General features: G+C 42.7%; 1 protein-coding gene across 1 annotated transcript in view; it reads right to left on the bottom strand.

The window, feature by feature from the left end:
* KIF26B (kinesin family member 26B) overlaps positions 1–17,443 on the bottom strand; it is a 699,050-nt gene that overhangs the window by 103,003 nt on the left and 578,604 nt on the right. Inside the window, exons 7-8 of the mRNA XM_085611462.1 lie at positions 15,222–15,315; positions 853–1,115 (exon numbers count right to left, since the gene is read on the bottom strand). Coding sequence (XP_085467588.1) covers positions 853–1,115; positions 15,222–15,315 — 357 coding nt within the window. The remainder of the gene's footprint in view (positions 1–852; positions 1,116–15,221; positions 15,316–17,443) is intronic.

The following is a 17,443-nucleotide window of genomic DNA, read 5'->3' as shown; positions in this document are numbered from 1 at the left end:
ATGTGACACACAAAAGCATTTCAGATGTAGCCACTCTCCCTCATTTTAAAATGAAATCTTATTACAATTAAAGTACAGACAAGTGTCTCTTTTTGTTTTTTTTAGATCGGACAACGTGAAAGCCCTAGCAGGGTTGTTGCCAATTTCTAACATTAGTGGTTCCTGATGTTTCACGAGGAAATTATTGGTGGACTTGGGAAATGTGGGCTAGTTCAGGTATAAGACATAGAGAGTTGTCAGTTTAGCAGAACAGTAGATCAATTGATGGGAGTTTGATAAAGCCAACACAACACTGATTTTGACCTGCAAACTGTACAATAATAAGGATTACTTAGCAAGTATCATCAAGATGACAAAAGCAATAATTTCACATATTGAAGTCATATTTCTTGGTGAACAAGGTGTATTATGTTTTGATTGATGTAAGTGAAACTTCTTTTTTTTTTTTATAAAGACAAGATATGGTTGACTGGAATATTATAATCAAAACCCACATAGGCATGCTGCTGAAAAACATTTAGTAATTTAATCCATAATTTGAGGGTAGGAATTCATCACAACCCCAATTCCAGCACTTTAAAATGGTACAGTTAATTTAAAAATGGCTACCTATATTGACTGTGAGGAGTATCGAAGTCAGGGCAAATCCACAGAAGAAAATTAACAAACCGACCATCAATTTTTCTTCCACTGTGCCTTTCTGTTGCCACCAGTGTTAAAAACCATACAAATATTAACTACACTTGAGCGATAATACTTTAAACAAAAAACGAACCATCAAACTATGGAGATGCAAAATATGAAGAAAGTACATTCAGTGAGAAAACAATATTAGAAAGTCTGTAAACATACCTGCATTCCACAGATGGGGTCCTCGCAAAGGTAGACCCCGGGAGATTGGCCGTCCTGGAGACTGCCTGTAGCAACCTCAGACAACAAATCTCTCAGGTTTTCTTCTTTCCCCCAAACCTCAACCGCTGATACACGTACGGAGAAGCGGGCCCCCGTTTTCTCTTTCCGCTCATTAATCAACTTGAAGAGCCACGAGATCGCACAGGGGATGATGCCAAGGTTCTGCATAGTATCGTCTCGTCCGATCATAGTGTAGGATTTTCCTGTGTTGGAGAGGAGAGCAGGCATATGAGAATTTCCCTTTTCACTGTGGGACATTTTCCAACAGAAAACAAAGTTGTTTTTTTATTAATCATGGAAAGTAGTCAAAATAAGGGAAATTGAGACGAAAGTATCAAATTTGGCCCATCATATTTTAATTTTCAAGCATTACCAATTCAAGAGTGAACTTTCCAGGTTCTCCATCTACCAATAATTTAATTAGGACCAAGTAAAAGAAGCAGTGTTGAATGTGGACAGGGGAAACTGTGTTTCTCTTTAAAGACCACCTTCCTCTTTTCAACTAACAGCATCCTGATGTTACATTTTAGCATTCAAATATGTTTCCCTCTAATATTAAATGAACTGAAGATTCAAATACTCGGCAGGGAGTGGAGACGCTTGTCTAGAAATCTAACAAATCTCACAAAGCGGGACTCCAATCTCATATGAAGCATTTGTGAAATAGAGGTTGATCACCAACACTGGCACAGCACTGTTGTTGTTATACAGTTATGTTCTTACAAAATATGCTCTTTTATAAAAAACAATGTTCTATGCTATAATTCTTTGCATGCTTTAGATCTTTCTAATATTACGCAGGTTATTGTTGGTAGCTTGCAGGTTGTAGCAGGACCGTTTTTTAATTATCTACTTTAAAAAAACAGTCCTGCTGTCATCATTGTTTTCTATGTTGATTAGTACAAGAGCACACAGTGAAGATATACCTCAAAGGAAGACTTTATAGTTCACTGTGGAGAGTTTGCCTCGTTCAGCCTTTGGAGTGCGGAGGGTGGAGAACGTTTGTGCAATCACGCATAGGACATTTGCTGAGGAGGTATGGAAAGGAGAATTAAGAGGTGATGAGATGTAAAAGCAGGTCATGAAATGTAAACCCAACAAATAGTGGAGGAATTCAGGCGTTATTGTTGTGTAAAGCATAAGTTAGGCGTTGATGGTAATTTATTTAGAGGCACTACGCTTGCTTCCCCCAGCAAAATATAGTGGATGGTTGATAAAGCTGGTTCAAGTTTGCCATTTAGGCATTGCCAAAACAACGGAACGGCTCAGTATAGGCTTATGGTGGCCAGGTTTGAATAGTGAGGTAAAATAACTGGGAAGAGGTTGTGTGGAGTGAGAGAGAAGCAACAAGATGTTTCCGACACAAAATCCTCCAGTGGTTTAGTGTAAACTGCTTTCAGGACCAAGGGAGGAGGTTTCACTGCACTTTGTGTTTCCATTATCCAGTGAGTTGGTATCTCCATTTATCATTGTGCGCTCTGACCAATCACAATGCTGCATTGCAGCGTTGTGATTGGCTTAGGGGAGACTGGGTGCTTCCTGGTTCCGGGACTGCGGAGGAGAGATGCGGTCGGCCGAAGAGGTAATTTGCATTTTATGTATTTTGTCTCCCCCCTCCCCACCTTCATTCCCTGCCAGCCGCTACTGGATGCAAACAGTTGAGGATTAGCATTTGCTATGTGCTGGTGGTAATCACCATGAATAGGATATGGCTAGCAGTTATTTCAGGTGACCTAACAAATCCCTACCCATAGATCCTAGCAAGGAAGTGATGAGAACACCAGTGGCATGTGCCCAAAAGGGAATTTCTCCCCAGACTAACTTGTTGATCTGTGAGGTCCTGACTGGAGGCAGCATGTTCAGTCTTCCGCCACCACGCACTCTGTTCTTTCTTCTCCGCTCAGTCCTAAAAAGGGAACACTGTACAGCGTCCTTTGTAGTGTCTTTACTGTAATTCATTTGTCACTTTATTGCTGACAAAAATACATTTATGTGAAAAATTTTAAACAGCCTTCACAGTTCAGTTTGGTGTTGTCTGCATGAAGTCTTTGATCATTTTCATATGGAAATGAGAGAAAAGGTCTGATAAAATCGATTCCACACCAGCAAACTGGGACCAAAGTGGCCCATCCCAGTCTCACATTAGCCCTGGAGGCACAGGGCATTCCTCTAACTTTTTTTATTATTTGGATTTGGGTTTCACTCATGAGGCCTGTAAATGGGCCATTTGAAGTAAGAGATTCCGGTTTCCAATGAAGAAATTAAACGAAGTCAACCAAAGTTCCCAGAAGAGCCCTGCTCGAGCGTTTCATATTCGGCTTAACAATTTCAAGGAACGAAACAGAGACGACTTTGACTCTCGCCCACAGTATTTCAGTTCAGACAGACTACTGGAAGTTGTAACAGGAAAAGCTTGTGGTTTAAAAGGCAATTCCAAGCATTCCGACAACATGGGCTCTGTTTCCAAGAGAATATCACTTGTTGCGGGTCTGGCAAAACATGTGATAGAAAAAAGGGACCTCTATATCTGATGCGGGTCAGGGCAGTCCAAGACGTAAGGCGGCGACTGTGCAAACGCCAGCAGAGTTGCCCAAAGAACTGTTTGATGTCAAATATCTGCCCATCAGGATGCATTGTGCATTGTATGGGGCACCAACTGTGCAACTTGAGTGGAAATGGACCATCATGCAATATCAAGCGAGGAAGGAATATGGAAAATGGTCTACATGATGGGCTCAGCCGCTTGGCCCTCCAATTTTTAAGACCATTAAAAATTATGCTTCCAGGTCAGAAAGGAAAATACCCATTTACATTGAGTCAATACAAGTTAACTCAAAAGATTGCAAACCTGGACGTGACATTTCTATATTTGGTCATTTCTACCCTCTGGGAACTCGTTCTGAGCTTCCTTGTTGTTTTGCTTCCTTAAGCTATTTCAAGGAGAATGTAGAGGCAGCTGCTTCCCATCCTTTCCGTTCTGCTTGTCTACCTTCCGTCTTCTTCATGAAATATAGGACCTTCTTCTTGCTCCTTCCAATTGACTGTCTTGGTTTGATCTCCCCCTGGCTACTCACAAGTTGCAATGACTGCCCTTTATCTTAGCCGTCAACTTTGCTACCTTCAATGTTCCCTCTACCCAAGCCAATTCCTAATTTTAGCAACCACATGTGTCACTCCTGGGTATCACTCCACTTCCTTTCCACCTGGATTACTTCCGGGTGATTGTGCATGCGGTAGAGTACTCAAAACAAAGACCTGGCTCTGCTATTTGTCACTTGTGGGTCTTTTTCAAAAGGATCTTATTATTGTAATCTTATACATTGATAATCCAGCATTTTACAACACAACACATACTGCTGAGAGTCTTTTAGTGCCAGAGGCTCGAGTGACCCGTGTTCACCCGCTTTCACTGACAGAGTGAAAGTCAACTGGAGAAAAGAGGAGAACTGTACAGAGGTGGCTGATTCGAGATAGAACGTAACTTAGTTACAACTATATGAAGAACATGAATGGATGTATTTGGATTTGGTTGCAACGTATTTGGCGAACAGAGATGGTAAACGTGTGGGATCAGTGATTTGAGCCCTGACTGGCCAATCAAGTAATCCAAGGCTGTGAGCAACATTAGGAAGACATTAGCCACAAGTTGTGCATACATCACAGCCAGTTTGCCATTATGCTCATGGGTTTATTTTTAAAAGTGACTCCCTCCCCAATTCTAAAATAAAAACATGTTGAACCATGTCAACAGGCTTCTCCAGAAAAGGTTTAACGATGATAAAGGTAGACATTTATAGATGACAACCCTAAAGAGGGTGCCCACGTTTGTACTGGATTAAAGTGATGCAGATCACACAGAGTGAGCACAATACAACAAAAACAATACTCACAAGTTTTTCATAAACATTTTACATAACCGCGTTTCACTAGCTTATCATACTTTTTTGGGCAATGTGGATTGTTGCCTTGCATGTGAAAACATGCTATGTTGTTGGTTAACATCATCAATTGTCCCCAAAATATTACTTGAAGGCCATGTACAAACTAGATGTCCATCTAGGTTGTGTGTCCTCACAAATAAGGGATAAAGATATCAGAACAAGGAAACACTCATAAATGCAGTCACGTCAAAAAGTAAATCTATGTACATGCCACCTTTATGGCAGCAAAGGGCCAGCAAGTGAAAAATGATAATTGCTAATCAATTACTTTGTGTACATAATACTTGCAGGGCTGTACTTTCATGAGGTCGATAATATCGTCTGCCAGAACCTCTTCAAGCATAACTAAGGATCAAAGAAGGAACTGGTGACGTTTCTGAGCCCCCACAATGACTCTGCATGTGGTGACATCAAAAGTGAAGGATAAGGCCTAACAGCTAGGGCGGTCTACCTTAAATTTGGGGAACAGGGTTCGAGTCCCTGCAACAACGCTCAACATATTGTGATTCTGGACAAATCACTCAATCTCCCCGTGCCTAAAAAAATGAATGTGTCCTTATGTAACGTAACTGGGGCACATGTAAAGCGCTCTGATACCTGATTCCTTCAGGTCACGTTTGCGCTATATTAAACTCCAGATAAAAGAAAAAAAAGGATGCTTGACTTGCATAAACACCTACCTAACAATAGATTTTAATTCTAGACTGTAAGAAAATGACTCTTTTTTGCATAACTACCTCAATTTTATTTAGACTGATGCTGTTTTGTTTCCCTCTGTGTGCTGGGAGTCTGCTGACCAGGCCCCAGTGTATGTGCTCTGACCCCTAAAACATGTCAAATTTGGCTGCACTCCTCAATGGCAAATTCAACTTACCTATCAGTCCCTAGTCCAACTATATGATACAAAGTGTACCAAGCCCTTGGTAATATGATGTGAGGTTCTGTGAGGCCTCCGTACCTACCCCACCCCTTAAATTAATGTAATTGACTTTCACAGCCCAACAGACTTAACATGCAGCATTATCTGGCCCATGGCTTTGATTTACAATATATAGTCACTGCACGTTGCATATGGGATTGCCTTACATCTTCATATAGTTCGAAACTGCTCTGTTTTGTTACAAAAAAGCCCCAATAAACATTTGAAAAGCTAGATTTTATAGGTTGGATGTCTTCTTTCATCAGGTGTTGGCCTCCACAAGGGTTACAAATGGCAGAGAGCAATAAGACCCAGCCCTCTCTAGAACCTGCACCAACGTGGAGCACCTCCAAGCATGAGCAAAGTACATAGCCCTGTAAATATCACCCGCAGGCAGCGTGTTCAGGGAGAGAGATCCGAGCCGCCGGAGATAGGACTGCTTGAGGAAGCGAGCGCCTCTAAAGAGGTATTGAGATTAAAAGCGCGCACTACCCCTGTCGTCGCTGCAGGTTCGGATCAACATTCAATTTGTGTTACACTAGTAGTTTGAGCCACGCGCCAGCCTCGCTTGGGTGAGGTCACTGTCGAATCTCCCACTTGATCGAGACCGGGCCGTAAGCCCATCGGACCATCGGCTCTTCCCTTCCCTGCTCTCTGCATGGGGCTCGAATTGGTAGCCTGCCCTGGGGATAGGGGTTTCGTCAAGGGCCTGATCGCATTCTTTATCTATTTTTAATGAACTTACACGGTACAGCAGTTCACAGCCATGTAGACTGTCGGGAGACAAAAGTTTAATGAAACGTAATTATTAACCCGATGGAGCCTAAAACCAGCGGTCGGAGTGGGCGGGATCTGAAGGGCGCGACGTAGCCATAATTTTTTATTTAAAGAAAAACAGTTCCCTTACTTTTTGTGGAAAGAGTAAGACAACCTTCCCAGGACGTTTAATGCCGCTAGGGTGTCTGCTGCCTGTAAGAAATGTAAATGTGCGCACCTGGTCAATCTGCAGATTGAAAGGAGTAATGGCAGGCAGTATGAGTTCATTGATGATATTATGCAGGAATATAATTTTTTCTAGTAAAGAGTACTTAAACTGAGGTATAAGTGTTGAATTCTATATCCATTGTGCCTTTTGACGCCTCTTGAAAGCTTTGTGTTTCTTAATGACAGTGACCAACAAGCATTTCCAATGCAATAGGTCTCGCATTTGCGACAGTTTAAGTTATTGGCATTGTAAATGACAATGCCTTTTATTTATGTGTTAAAAACCAACACATAAATAAAGGCATTGTCATTTATAATGCCAAGAGCTCAAACTCTCGCAAATGCGAGACCTATTGCATTGCAAATGCTTGTTTTTGTTGTTGTTCTTATTCAATTTGATTCATCTGTACATAAGCCCAAGGTGTCAGAACTGGAGGATACATAAGATTCTTTTCCTTTGAAGAAGTAGCTGTCAGGACTTGCTGGACAGTCATGTTGTGCAAAGTGTAAACAACATATGAGATTAAGATAAAGTGATGTGTAATGTACATGCTTGTATTGATACCGATGACTTGACTGGGTGAAATGTTATCACAAACAGTTGTTCCTGTATACTGTTGCATAAAAGTCAATAAAACAGATTTGAACAAAGAAATTAGTGGACTGCAGCACATATTGCGCTGCTCCTAAAGTGTTAATGCAAAACATGATTACAGTCAGTAGCCTGGCTGTATTGATTTAATTTACAAATTCGACCTGTTAAAATAAGCTCTTTAAACAGGGCTACGCCCTTCGTTTAAATATGAATAAAGCACCCCTAAGTTCGCCTTAAGTGCCCATAAGGCAAAGTGCATGGTATTTAAGCGTAGGGCACGTAAACATTTAAAGTAAAACATGTCCTTACAGTGAAAATGACTAAAAGCCATTTTCACTGTAGCTGGGTTAGCTGTTCAATAGGAAAGCATTGGAAGTTAATGTTAAAATTAAATAATGTTATCTCTGCCTAGGAATCAGATAAAAAGTTAATTTGTGGACTTCTTGAATACTTATTAAAAGTCCAATTCATTGGTAAAGTCAGTTTTGTAACAAATATTTTACAAAATGTACTCTTAAAAAGCTACCTGTAGTCTGCCTAGAGCCTCTAGAAGCCCATTTGCATGAGCATCCAGCTGTCACCCAAGAGCTGAATGGTTTGTTGATTATGTTTTATAAGGTTCCCAGAGTTGAGATAAAAGGTTTGGGTGTGGGAAGGTGTCCTGTTCTTCTGACAGGATGACCGTCTGGGCAATGCCCAGGAACTTAGTTATCTTCAAAGGGGTCTGCCCTGTCACAGGCAGGTATTTCTAACACCTGGGCCTGCCCCTCTACTGTCCTTCTAGCCAGCAAGACACTATTCCCAGAGGAGAGGAACTGCCCCCAGAACTGGTTTTGAGTGAACAAGGAGAGGGTTTTCTCAAATCCCTGGCCACCCTTTAGGGTGGGCATAGGAGCTCTGCACAAGGAAGAAAAGGAAGAGCACTGTAAATTTGTTTGCATAAGATTACACAGGAAGTGCTGCAAAAGTAGATAGAGTTACGCCGGGGAACCTTATCCCTATTGGTCAGGGTGTGGACAGGTGTCACCCTAAGGACAGGCTAGTGCCGGGGATCAATCTGGCACCCCTGGGCACGTTCTTCAGAACTCTACTGGACCTGTGGAAGATAGGATAAGTAGCAATCAATACAGAAACCGTTGCACTCCTTTTAAGTAAATCAGTGGTGCAATCTTCTGCCTGAGGAGTAGATAAGGTAGGGTGCTGCAGATGGTCACCTCCTGTTCATAGAGGTGAGAAACTGAACAGTATGTAGAATACCCTTCGACGGGAAGGGCTTAAATCTAAAGCACTCCAGAACGATGAAATCGTTTTCCGAAAGTTAATTCAAGCAAACAATTTGTAATCTTCAACCATAAAGGTTTTATTCGTAAATTTTATTCTTTTATATTACGCCATATGAAATAATGTGATCATGGTGTTGATGTATTCCAAAAGTAAGTGAAGACTTTTCAAACAGATACAAGTATACAGGCAGGTCGCCAAATTCTAGATTAGTCCCCGATGCATTTCAGGCTGGGTGCCCTTCTTCAGGGGAATATTCTTAAAAAATTGAGAAAAAACACTAGGTGCAAAACCAAGAGTTGTCCAGAATGCGCATATAATAGAATAAAAGGTGAATATAAGAACAGAGTGAAAAAACTGTGTACCGAAGAACGGAAATAAGACTTGTGACATAGGCAAGGGAAAGTGGCACTAGTAATACGTACGCGGAGTGTTGCGCAATTATTGTGCAAATAGAAAGTGCATAAAAGGCTGATAAGTGCAGAGGGTATCCGAGTGTGAGTTACATAATCAAACGGCGTGCTGTTAAGAGCGTGTCGGCGCTGAAAGCAATAACAGTGATACAAAGTGTATAGCAGCATGTCGTAGACCCGAAACTCGAAACGAAAAAAACACCAGTGCCGTGTGCTAACATAATGGAACGTAACTGTTTCATTCAAGAACGCAATACCTGTAGGCTGTAACCTGTGTTATCTAGTAAGCGTGCAGGTGATCCATGGACGCCGCCAGGGTGATTGGAAAGTACGAGGTGACCCAGGATGTAAAAACCCGTGAACCGGAAATGTAACCAGAGTGTAAGTAAAAATAAAGGACAGACCACGCATAGAGCGGAGGTACCAGAAAGCATGTCAATAAAGTTAATTGAACTCCGAAAGAACAGCTGCAAGTGTGTGCTAAAGTAAAACACAACCGGAATTAGAATTATACACAATGTGAAAAATTACAATAACATATTATATGTGAAAGAAGAAGAAAAGATGACAGAGTGTGATCGTAGCAAAGTATGGGATTGAACAGGTAGCAAGAAAAGAGTGGAAAAAGGGAGAAAGAAGTTGATGTAAATGAAGCTGTAATGAAGGAATATAAGAATATTATAATATTATAATAGAAAGGAAAAACTAGGAAGCAAGGAAGTTTCGGAGAAGGAAAAAAGAGACCATACCGGACACAGTCAAGAGAGATCAAAGTATCAAAAGTAGTACAGTGTGTAGCTATACTAGAATGTTATAGAAAACAACTGAATTCAAGTCTTTCATTTAACCCTTTCGGGTGTAGGGAGTCCAATCTGTGTATCCAGAACAGTTCACGTTGGAGCAAGAATTTCTTATTATCTTTCCTTCCGTATCCATAATTTTTTCAAGCACCATAAACCGTAATTGGCTGACGTTGTGATTCATTTCTGTAAAATGGGTGGCTACATGATTTGGATTGGATAAGGAAACTACCTGCTTTGGTGACCAGTGATGAGAACCCTAAGTGCTGGACATGCTTCCACTTGTATCCAGGTCTAAAAAGTGGAGCCCAGTTGTCAGTTGACTGGCCTCCTTTTAAGCTACGGGAAACACAAAAAATGCTTTAAGACCACTTTTCTAAAAGAGCCCAGCTGACCAGTTTCAACTAGACCTGCCTGGGACCTTTCTGGTGGCCTCTGTTGAAGTAAGTCCTGACACCTAATTGCTGTCTCTGATGTCTTGGAAACCCTGTTGGTGTTAGAGTATACTCTTCCTGCCCAAAGTGCAAATTCTCAGACTTGAAACCTTTTTTGCTAACTTCGCGCCTGGATTAATGACTGAGATGGGGGTGGTCACTGCAGCCGCAGCCATTGAATTGCTGGTTGGCCTCAACTTTCTGGTTTGCCCCGGTGAAGGGATCCAACTTTAGGAAAAGTTTCTAGGCCCGAACGTAAAGGGATTCACACGGACAGATGTTCAGCAGAATCCAAGCTGGGCAGAGACTTCAGACTTTGACCTCTGGGACCTTTGCCACCTTCGCGAAGTATGCGCCTGAAATATCGATGTCGGCACCGGGGCCCTACACTTTAGCATCCCACTGTCATCGATCATGCTTCAGATGCAGCAAGCAGCATAACCTGCCGATGACTCGCATTTGACTACTTTTCTCCAGAAAATGTTCTACGTCTGAGGTTGACCGCGGCCAACCTGCTCCTTGTATCCGACATGCGCTTCCTTGCAGTTATTACCTTTGTCCTGGTCTACATGACAAGTGGCCTGCGATTGGCACTTTGCGCTTTTTGGTGCTATTGTAATTAAAAACATAGAACATTTATCTCCGGTTCCCCATATTTGATTTTTGTCATTTTATTAATTAAAATGGTCTCTATTGTTATAAATTGAAGTGTGATTTTTATTGTGTTGTGTTTTCACCTTTGTAACTGCTTTGGTACTTTTGAATGCTCTACACACATATTTTCTTAGATTAAGCCTGTCTGTTCTGTGCCATAGCTAGCAGGGGTTGAGCTCAGATTTAAATTACTCAAACCTTTACTACACCTAAAAAGAATACTGCCCTTATTACTCGTGGCAGACTACCATCCACCCTAACGAATAATCCACTTTCTCACATAGACCATTCCTTTTGTTGGTTAACAATTCACTCTACTAGGACAGAAAAGGTATATCTCAGGACACAATGTCTATGCTATCCTCATTTCACCCGCTTTCTCCGAGCTGACCTAAGCAAAACTTGGCAGGCACATCACAGAGTGTCGAGCCTTGTTAAATTCTCCCAGTGCAGAAAATGAAAGTATTATTCTTTTGCTGTTCTTTAAACAAAGTCATGACAGAAAAATCAAGGACCCTAAGCAGAGATACATCTGTATGCAGGGAAGTGCCAAGTGTAAATGCTTTGAAGAGCGAGACTAAACGAGGCAATTTTCTTGTAAAGCAAGAGATGACGAGTGGCCTCATTACCATGCATAACAAATCTACAAAAGGAGAGTCGCTTTGGTAAACATTTTCATGGACGTTCAGATTTTAAGGAAAAAACAACTGTTGTATCCTGATGCAGAAGCCAAACCCCTGCAAGAACACTATTGAGTTGTTTTGTTGCAACCAGGTTTGTGATATTAAGACAAAGTGTTGAGTCCCCAAGATACTTTTTGGGTGTCCACATTGACTGCTGGCTGTTAGCGGCTTGTGTTGCACACCTGCAAACATGGGAGAGAAAGGCATCATGATACACCTGATGCAGTTTCCATACTAGCTTTATACAAGGTGATGATGGTCTCTTATGGTGGTTAGCAGGGTCTAAATTAGGCTTCCCAAGACTGTAATGCATGGCAGATTAATGCAATCATATATCACAGCCCAACTGCAACAGACTACGCAACTGTCACAATAAATGCTCGGCTTAATTCTATGCATCCTCTTAAGAGCTTAAAGTTATTTATTGACAACACAGTGTAGAAGTCAAGTTTGTTAAAAAATAAGACTAGGAAATGGACTTCTCAAGTTATCCATCAAGGCTATGGAACACTGACCCAATTCAGGAAGCGACATAAAACATATCTTTTCTAGGAACAATTCATCATCTTTGTTCGAACCATCAGTTCCTTCAATCTCTGAACACAACTGTAAGAGAACCTCGGATCCTATTGGTCACTATCCTAAACTATCCTTTTCCCCTTAATCTACAGTGCTCCATTGCTTGCCAGCTTCCCTCATTTTTTTGTTTAAATATCTTTATTCCATTTTTTTATTTTGTAACAGTCTAAGGTCGTCCGAGGTATCATACATACATATACGGATCAACATTGTAAAAGAGTACATATAGCTGAGGTGTATAGCAGAAGCATGATTACAAAACTTATATGTACGTATACGACTCTACAGGTGTACTATGCTAGTAACCAGTTGCATGCTACTCTCTTCTCCCACTGCATCATTCCATTCTCACATTTACAGATGATAACGTCAGTGTGATATGCGATTGCGTCTTACATGAATCCGGTCAATTGTCGCATGGAATGTACAGTAGTATTTTACATGGGGGCTGTGAATGTATGTCCACCTCAGTATAAAACGAGGAAATCTGCAAAATGTGCCAATAAGACATAGGTAGTATGATTCACTAAACTAATAACTTGCTGAACAAACTGCCATCGAAAAACATAACGCGACTGGGCATGGGTTTGTGCGTCTCGTACATTGTAGTATGTTGGCTCGCCAGGGTGGCACTATGGCTCATGCAGGTAGTGAGGAACTTGGCATACTAGATAGCTGGTCGAGGACTAGTGGAGATTCCCAGCAGTGGGTTCAGGCCACGGACTGCGCTATAGGTCTCAATACTAATAAGGGATACCTCGTGTCCATTGACTTGGGGCTTCCAGTGTTCGAATTAGGTACTGTCGGGGGGGGGGCACTGCCATCGTCATTGTCATTCCCGTGCGTGAATGTTGTGAGTATGCTGTCCCAGTGTTGCGCTATCGGATACTTGCGGAGCCCTGCTTTTTCCTCCGTGTGCAGTGTTATGCTTTCTGCCTGTGCCCATATCGTAGGTGATCTTTCCCAGCTGACTATTTCTGGGGGGGCATTGTGCTTCCAACTCTTCGTGATTAATCGCTGCGCCCCTATCAGACCCAGATCTCGAAATGGGGACGTGACTCTATTTTTCTTGGACCTGGCATATAGCCCCAGTATACAAACTTCCCATGTAACCTTGCCAGCTTGCCTCATGTTATACATACAATAATGCCGCAAGTGCGCAGGGTGTAAAGCATAGAAAGATATTAGACATAGCTGATGTCCAACATGGACCCCCACATAGCTGCAATATGGGTTACAAACTGGGCCACCATTCTCACAACAGCATAACAGTCTCCATTGCTTATTACAAGTTTCTTGCAACGTCATTGTTAACTGAGTCATCCATGGCCAAGTTACTTGTGACCTCACCCCTTAAGTACTGGCTGCTAGCTTTGCTGCAAAGCGAGGTGTTTGAACTTCCATTAAACAACACTTAAACAAATTGCATTCTCCATCTTTCTGTCACTACTTGACTACTTGTATGGACTGGTGAATTGGTTGGCCTACTAACTTCTCACAGACGGCTTTTGATAAAAGTCTAACATGCTTCTGCATAAACTACACAAAATAGAAAACATAAATCCCCTTTACCAAAACCTTGAAAACCTGTCACGGGCAATGCTAGCCATCTTCATCAGTCACCTTGAACACTTTTTGGATGATTTCCCTGATCTTACTACCATCCATAATGTTCTGCTTTTCACAGGTTTCTGAATTATCAGTCTTCATTGTAATGAGTGTCTGCTGTGCTTACGCCGAATGATATCTTTTTGAGCCTCTTAACTCTATCTTTGAGGACTCGGTGGATTTATAGTGGGTCAAGAAGTAGTACCCAATTATTTGTAGTCACCATTGGAGACCTCAACGTCTCTTATTAAGTGATCCCTGACCACACATACAGCATTTGTCAAACATCAAAATGCAGTTTATTTTGGAGCAGTCATTAACACGAAAACCACAATAAATAAATAGATATTCACACATTTTTCAACAAGGATTGAAAAAGAAAATACACCAGTAGTTAAAATCCACAAAGCCACAAAATCAAGAAATATTGGTTAAGATATTTGATGACAGTATCAGGATCATTACAAAGTTGTATTTCGTATCACAACTGTCAAGGTAAACTGAGATGATGGAAGGAGATGTCAATAGACATTAATTTCAGGGAAATATTGCTAAAAAAATATTCTAATTTCACACTCACATGTGGTCTTCCTCAAATTCTGAATTGTAGGGATTTTGATTTCAACCAAACACTTCCTAAGTAGTCTGAAATTGAACCCTTAATCTAGTAGTATCCGGTAATATTGCCAACCAATGAATGGTTTAATTTTTAAACAAGGAGCTTACTTATTACATCTTCCAATTTATTCCTAATTTTATACGGCTTTAACCTGCTATACATTATACCCAACAATTGTTACTTTCCTGATTAGATGCCACAGCGTTAATTGCAAAACGGTTAAAAAATCATGCCTGGGACATTCCACGTTTCTGATAAATAGTGAAGTTCTGATTTTAGGCATATTTCTTAATATTCATGTGTTTGTGGGTTCTGTTAAGCCTTTTCTCAGTTTCTTTAAAAATTAAATATATTTCATTTCCTACCCGCCATTTTTTGATTAGTGGCTGTCGCTTGAAAAAACATTTGGTCATCCTGAATTGTGCACGTTAGGCACAGTACTGCACCTGAGAGTATATTGATGCTCATTATTTTTGCTGTCTTTTATAGATTTATTCACATGCTTTTCTGTGCACTTAAAAGAAATAAAATATTAAGTCTTTGGACTCTATTATCTGATGTCAGCTAATCTAAAAAGGCCTGTATTCAGTTTTATTTGCCTATATATTGCACATGTTGTTTTATGTATTTATAGTAACAAGTAAATATTTCTGTAAGGTACTAACCGCCAAATATAATTTGCAAGCAAAATACGAGGGCTGAGCCCCTAAGGGTGTTTAAGATTGCATCCATGGCTCATCGTGTAGATGGTTTTAATACCTTCAAGCCATGCATCAATGAAATCTAAGAGTATACTCACCCAGTTTGGCATGACCGAAACAAAACACACAGCCGTCCGCACCATTCACCACAGACTGGATGACTTCTGCCACTGTCCCCGCACACACTTCTGCCTGTGGAAATGAGAGGAGAGAATGAGTGATGTTACTGCAGCACAAGAGGATCTTCAACCCAGCCTGATCATGCCCTAAGGGAGGACTATGACCCAAGACACCCTTTTACACTTCAATAAGGAGGGTGTGAGAACTTTTACAAGAGTCTTAGGCCTACCAGGGGTCTGCTTGGTTCAAATTGTGTCAACCAGAGTTTTTTACCACTGGTGTCCTGTGGCTTGACCTTACTATTGACACCAAAACTGAGAACCAAGTACATCCCTGTGAAACGGCGTCCCGACAACCCCAACCGGAACACCGTCTTTCCCCGAATTTACCTCCTTCGCCAGCCCCGGGACTGTATCCCCGGCTTCATAATGCCCCCATAAGGACTCGACCTGAGACGCCAGCAAAACACCGGAAAATCACACCCTTCCTTTCCCCACAGAGACCAACCAGAACATCGGGTCAGACAGCCTCAAATATCGCGGACTCCGGAAGCTCCGCCCCTATGGCAGCGACAGCACCGGATAAAAAGGAGAACCCGGAAGTGCGAAGGGTCGGAGATTTGTGGCAGGAACCTCGGACTGGAGGACGCGAAGGAGAAGAGGCAAGAGACGGAGAGCAGACGACTGAAGCAGACGTGTGGACCGAAGAGTGGTGGAGTCCACAGGAGGTGGCTGTAGAGCGGCCGTAACTCAACGGGAGAGTTACGGCGGACCGCGTGAGTGCCTTTAACCTCACTAGTTTACTCACTAGGAGTCCCCTGTATAGTCCTTGTATACATTCCCCTTCTCTTTAGCATTACGTTCCCTGCACTGTATTATAACTGTATAGCACTGCACTGTGTGCCCTGCCTCGTCCTTCACGTCCCGACCGAACACCCTTTCTTTTTCCCGCCCCGTATTCCTTTCCCCCGGTCCCTTCCTTTCCTCACTGTCTCGTTTTTCCGCCCCTTCCCCACACACCCGGGTGACGGTGACGGGAGCAAAGATCCTCCGAAAAGGATAGGACTAACGGTCCCTTTTGTTTCTCTTCTTGCTCCCTGCCCTCCGTGGATTCTCCACGTCGCCGAAACCTCCATTGGAGCCGACGAAGACCGCAACCAGCATCGCCGGCCTAGAGTGGATCCAGCACCCGGACGTCCTCCTTGTTTACCTTGTGTTCTACCTTTGTGACTCTTCAATAAATCCCTACTATAGCACACTACATACGGCCTCCTCGCTTGCTTTTCCGGCCCGCTGCACACCCAGCCTCACATTTGGTGTCAGAAGTGGGATCAGCCGGAAGCATGGAGGCCGTTGTCAAGAAGATGGCGGAGTCTCAGGAACAGTTTGCCAAACTGATGGAGCAGTTCCTAAAAACGGCTGAAGACGACAGGGGCCAACTTCACGATGTCTTGAAGGGTCAAGGGACCACCCACGGAGAGACCCTGGAGAAGCTAACAACGGTCCTGGGTCTGCAGAGACCACTAGCCTCCCTCCCTTCGGTGGTACAGCAGAAGTATGTCCCGGGGGAAGACCCGGACTACTTCTTTACTAACTTTGAACGTCTTGCCCAAGCAGCCAACTGGCCAACGGACCGTTGGGGGCAATATCTGGGACCCCTTCTCACAGGCGATCTACAAGCCGCATACCAACAGGCCAACATACAGGGCACCACCCCGTATGCAGATATCAAAAGATGTGTGTTGGAACGACTTGGGATCGACGATGACACGTATAGAGTGAAGCTACGCCAGGCGAAAGAGAGGCCACAAGAGAATCCCAGGGCCCTCTCATTCCGAATTAGGGATCTTGCAAACCGATGGCTCCGGTCGGAAAACTCTACAAAAGACGAGATACTGGAGAAAATCTATTTGGAACAGTTCCTGAACTCTTTATATCCTGCCACCCAGCGGTGGGTGAGACAACATTCCAGACTCACCCTAGAAACCGCCGTTGAGATAGCCTCGGCCTTCAGCCGGGCACAGGAACTCCAGCGGGGCAAAGAGGAGCATCCGCACCGTACCCCGAACGCTGGACCATCACGGCCTCTCCGGCCCCTTCTCCTCCGAAGACCAGAACCAACCCCCCTGTATCCCTCCCCGGTTGTGGTCCGTCCCCCTAATCCAGGACCTCAGTGCTATGCCTGTGGCGGTTTCGGTCAC

Source organism: Triturus cristatus, chromosome 6 (genome assembly GCF_964204655.1).
Source record: "Triturus cristatus chromosome 6, aTriCri1.1, whole genome shotgun sequence".
NCBI lineage: Eukaryota > Metazoa > Chordata > Amphibia > Caudata > Salamandridae > Triturus > Triturus cristatus.
The sequence above is the reverse complement of the archived record's forward strand: the minus strand, read 5'-3'. Positions and strand labels throughout refer to the sequence as shown.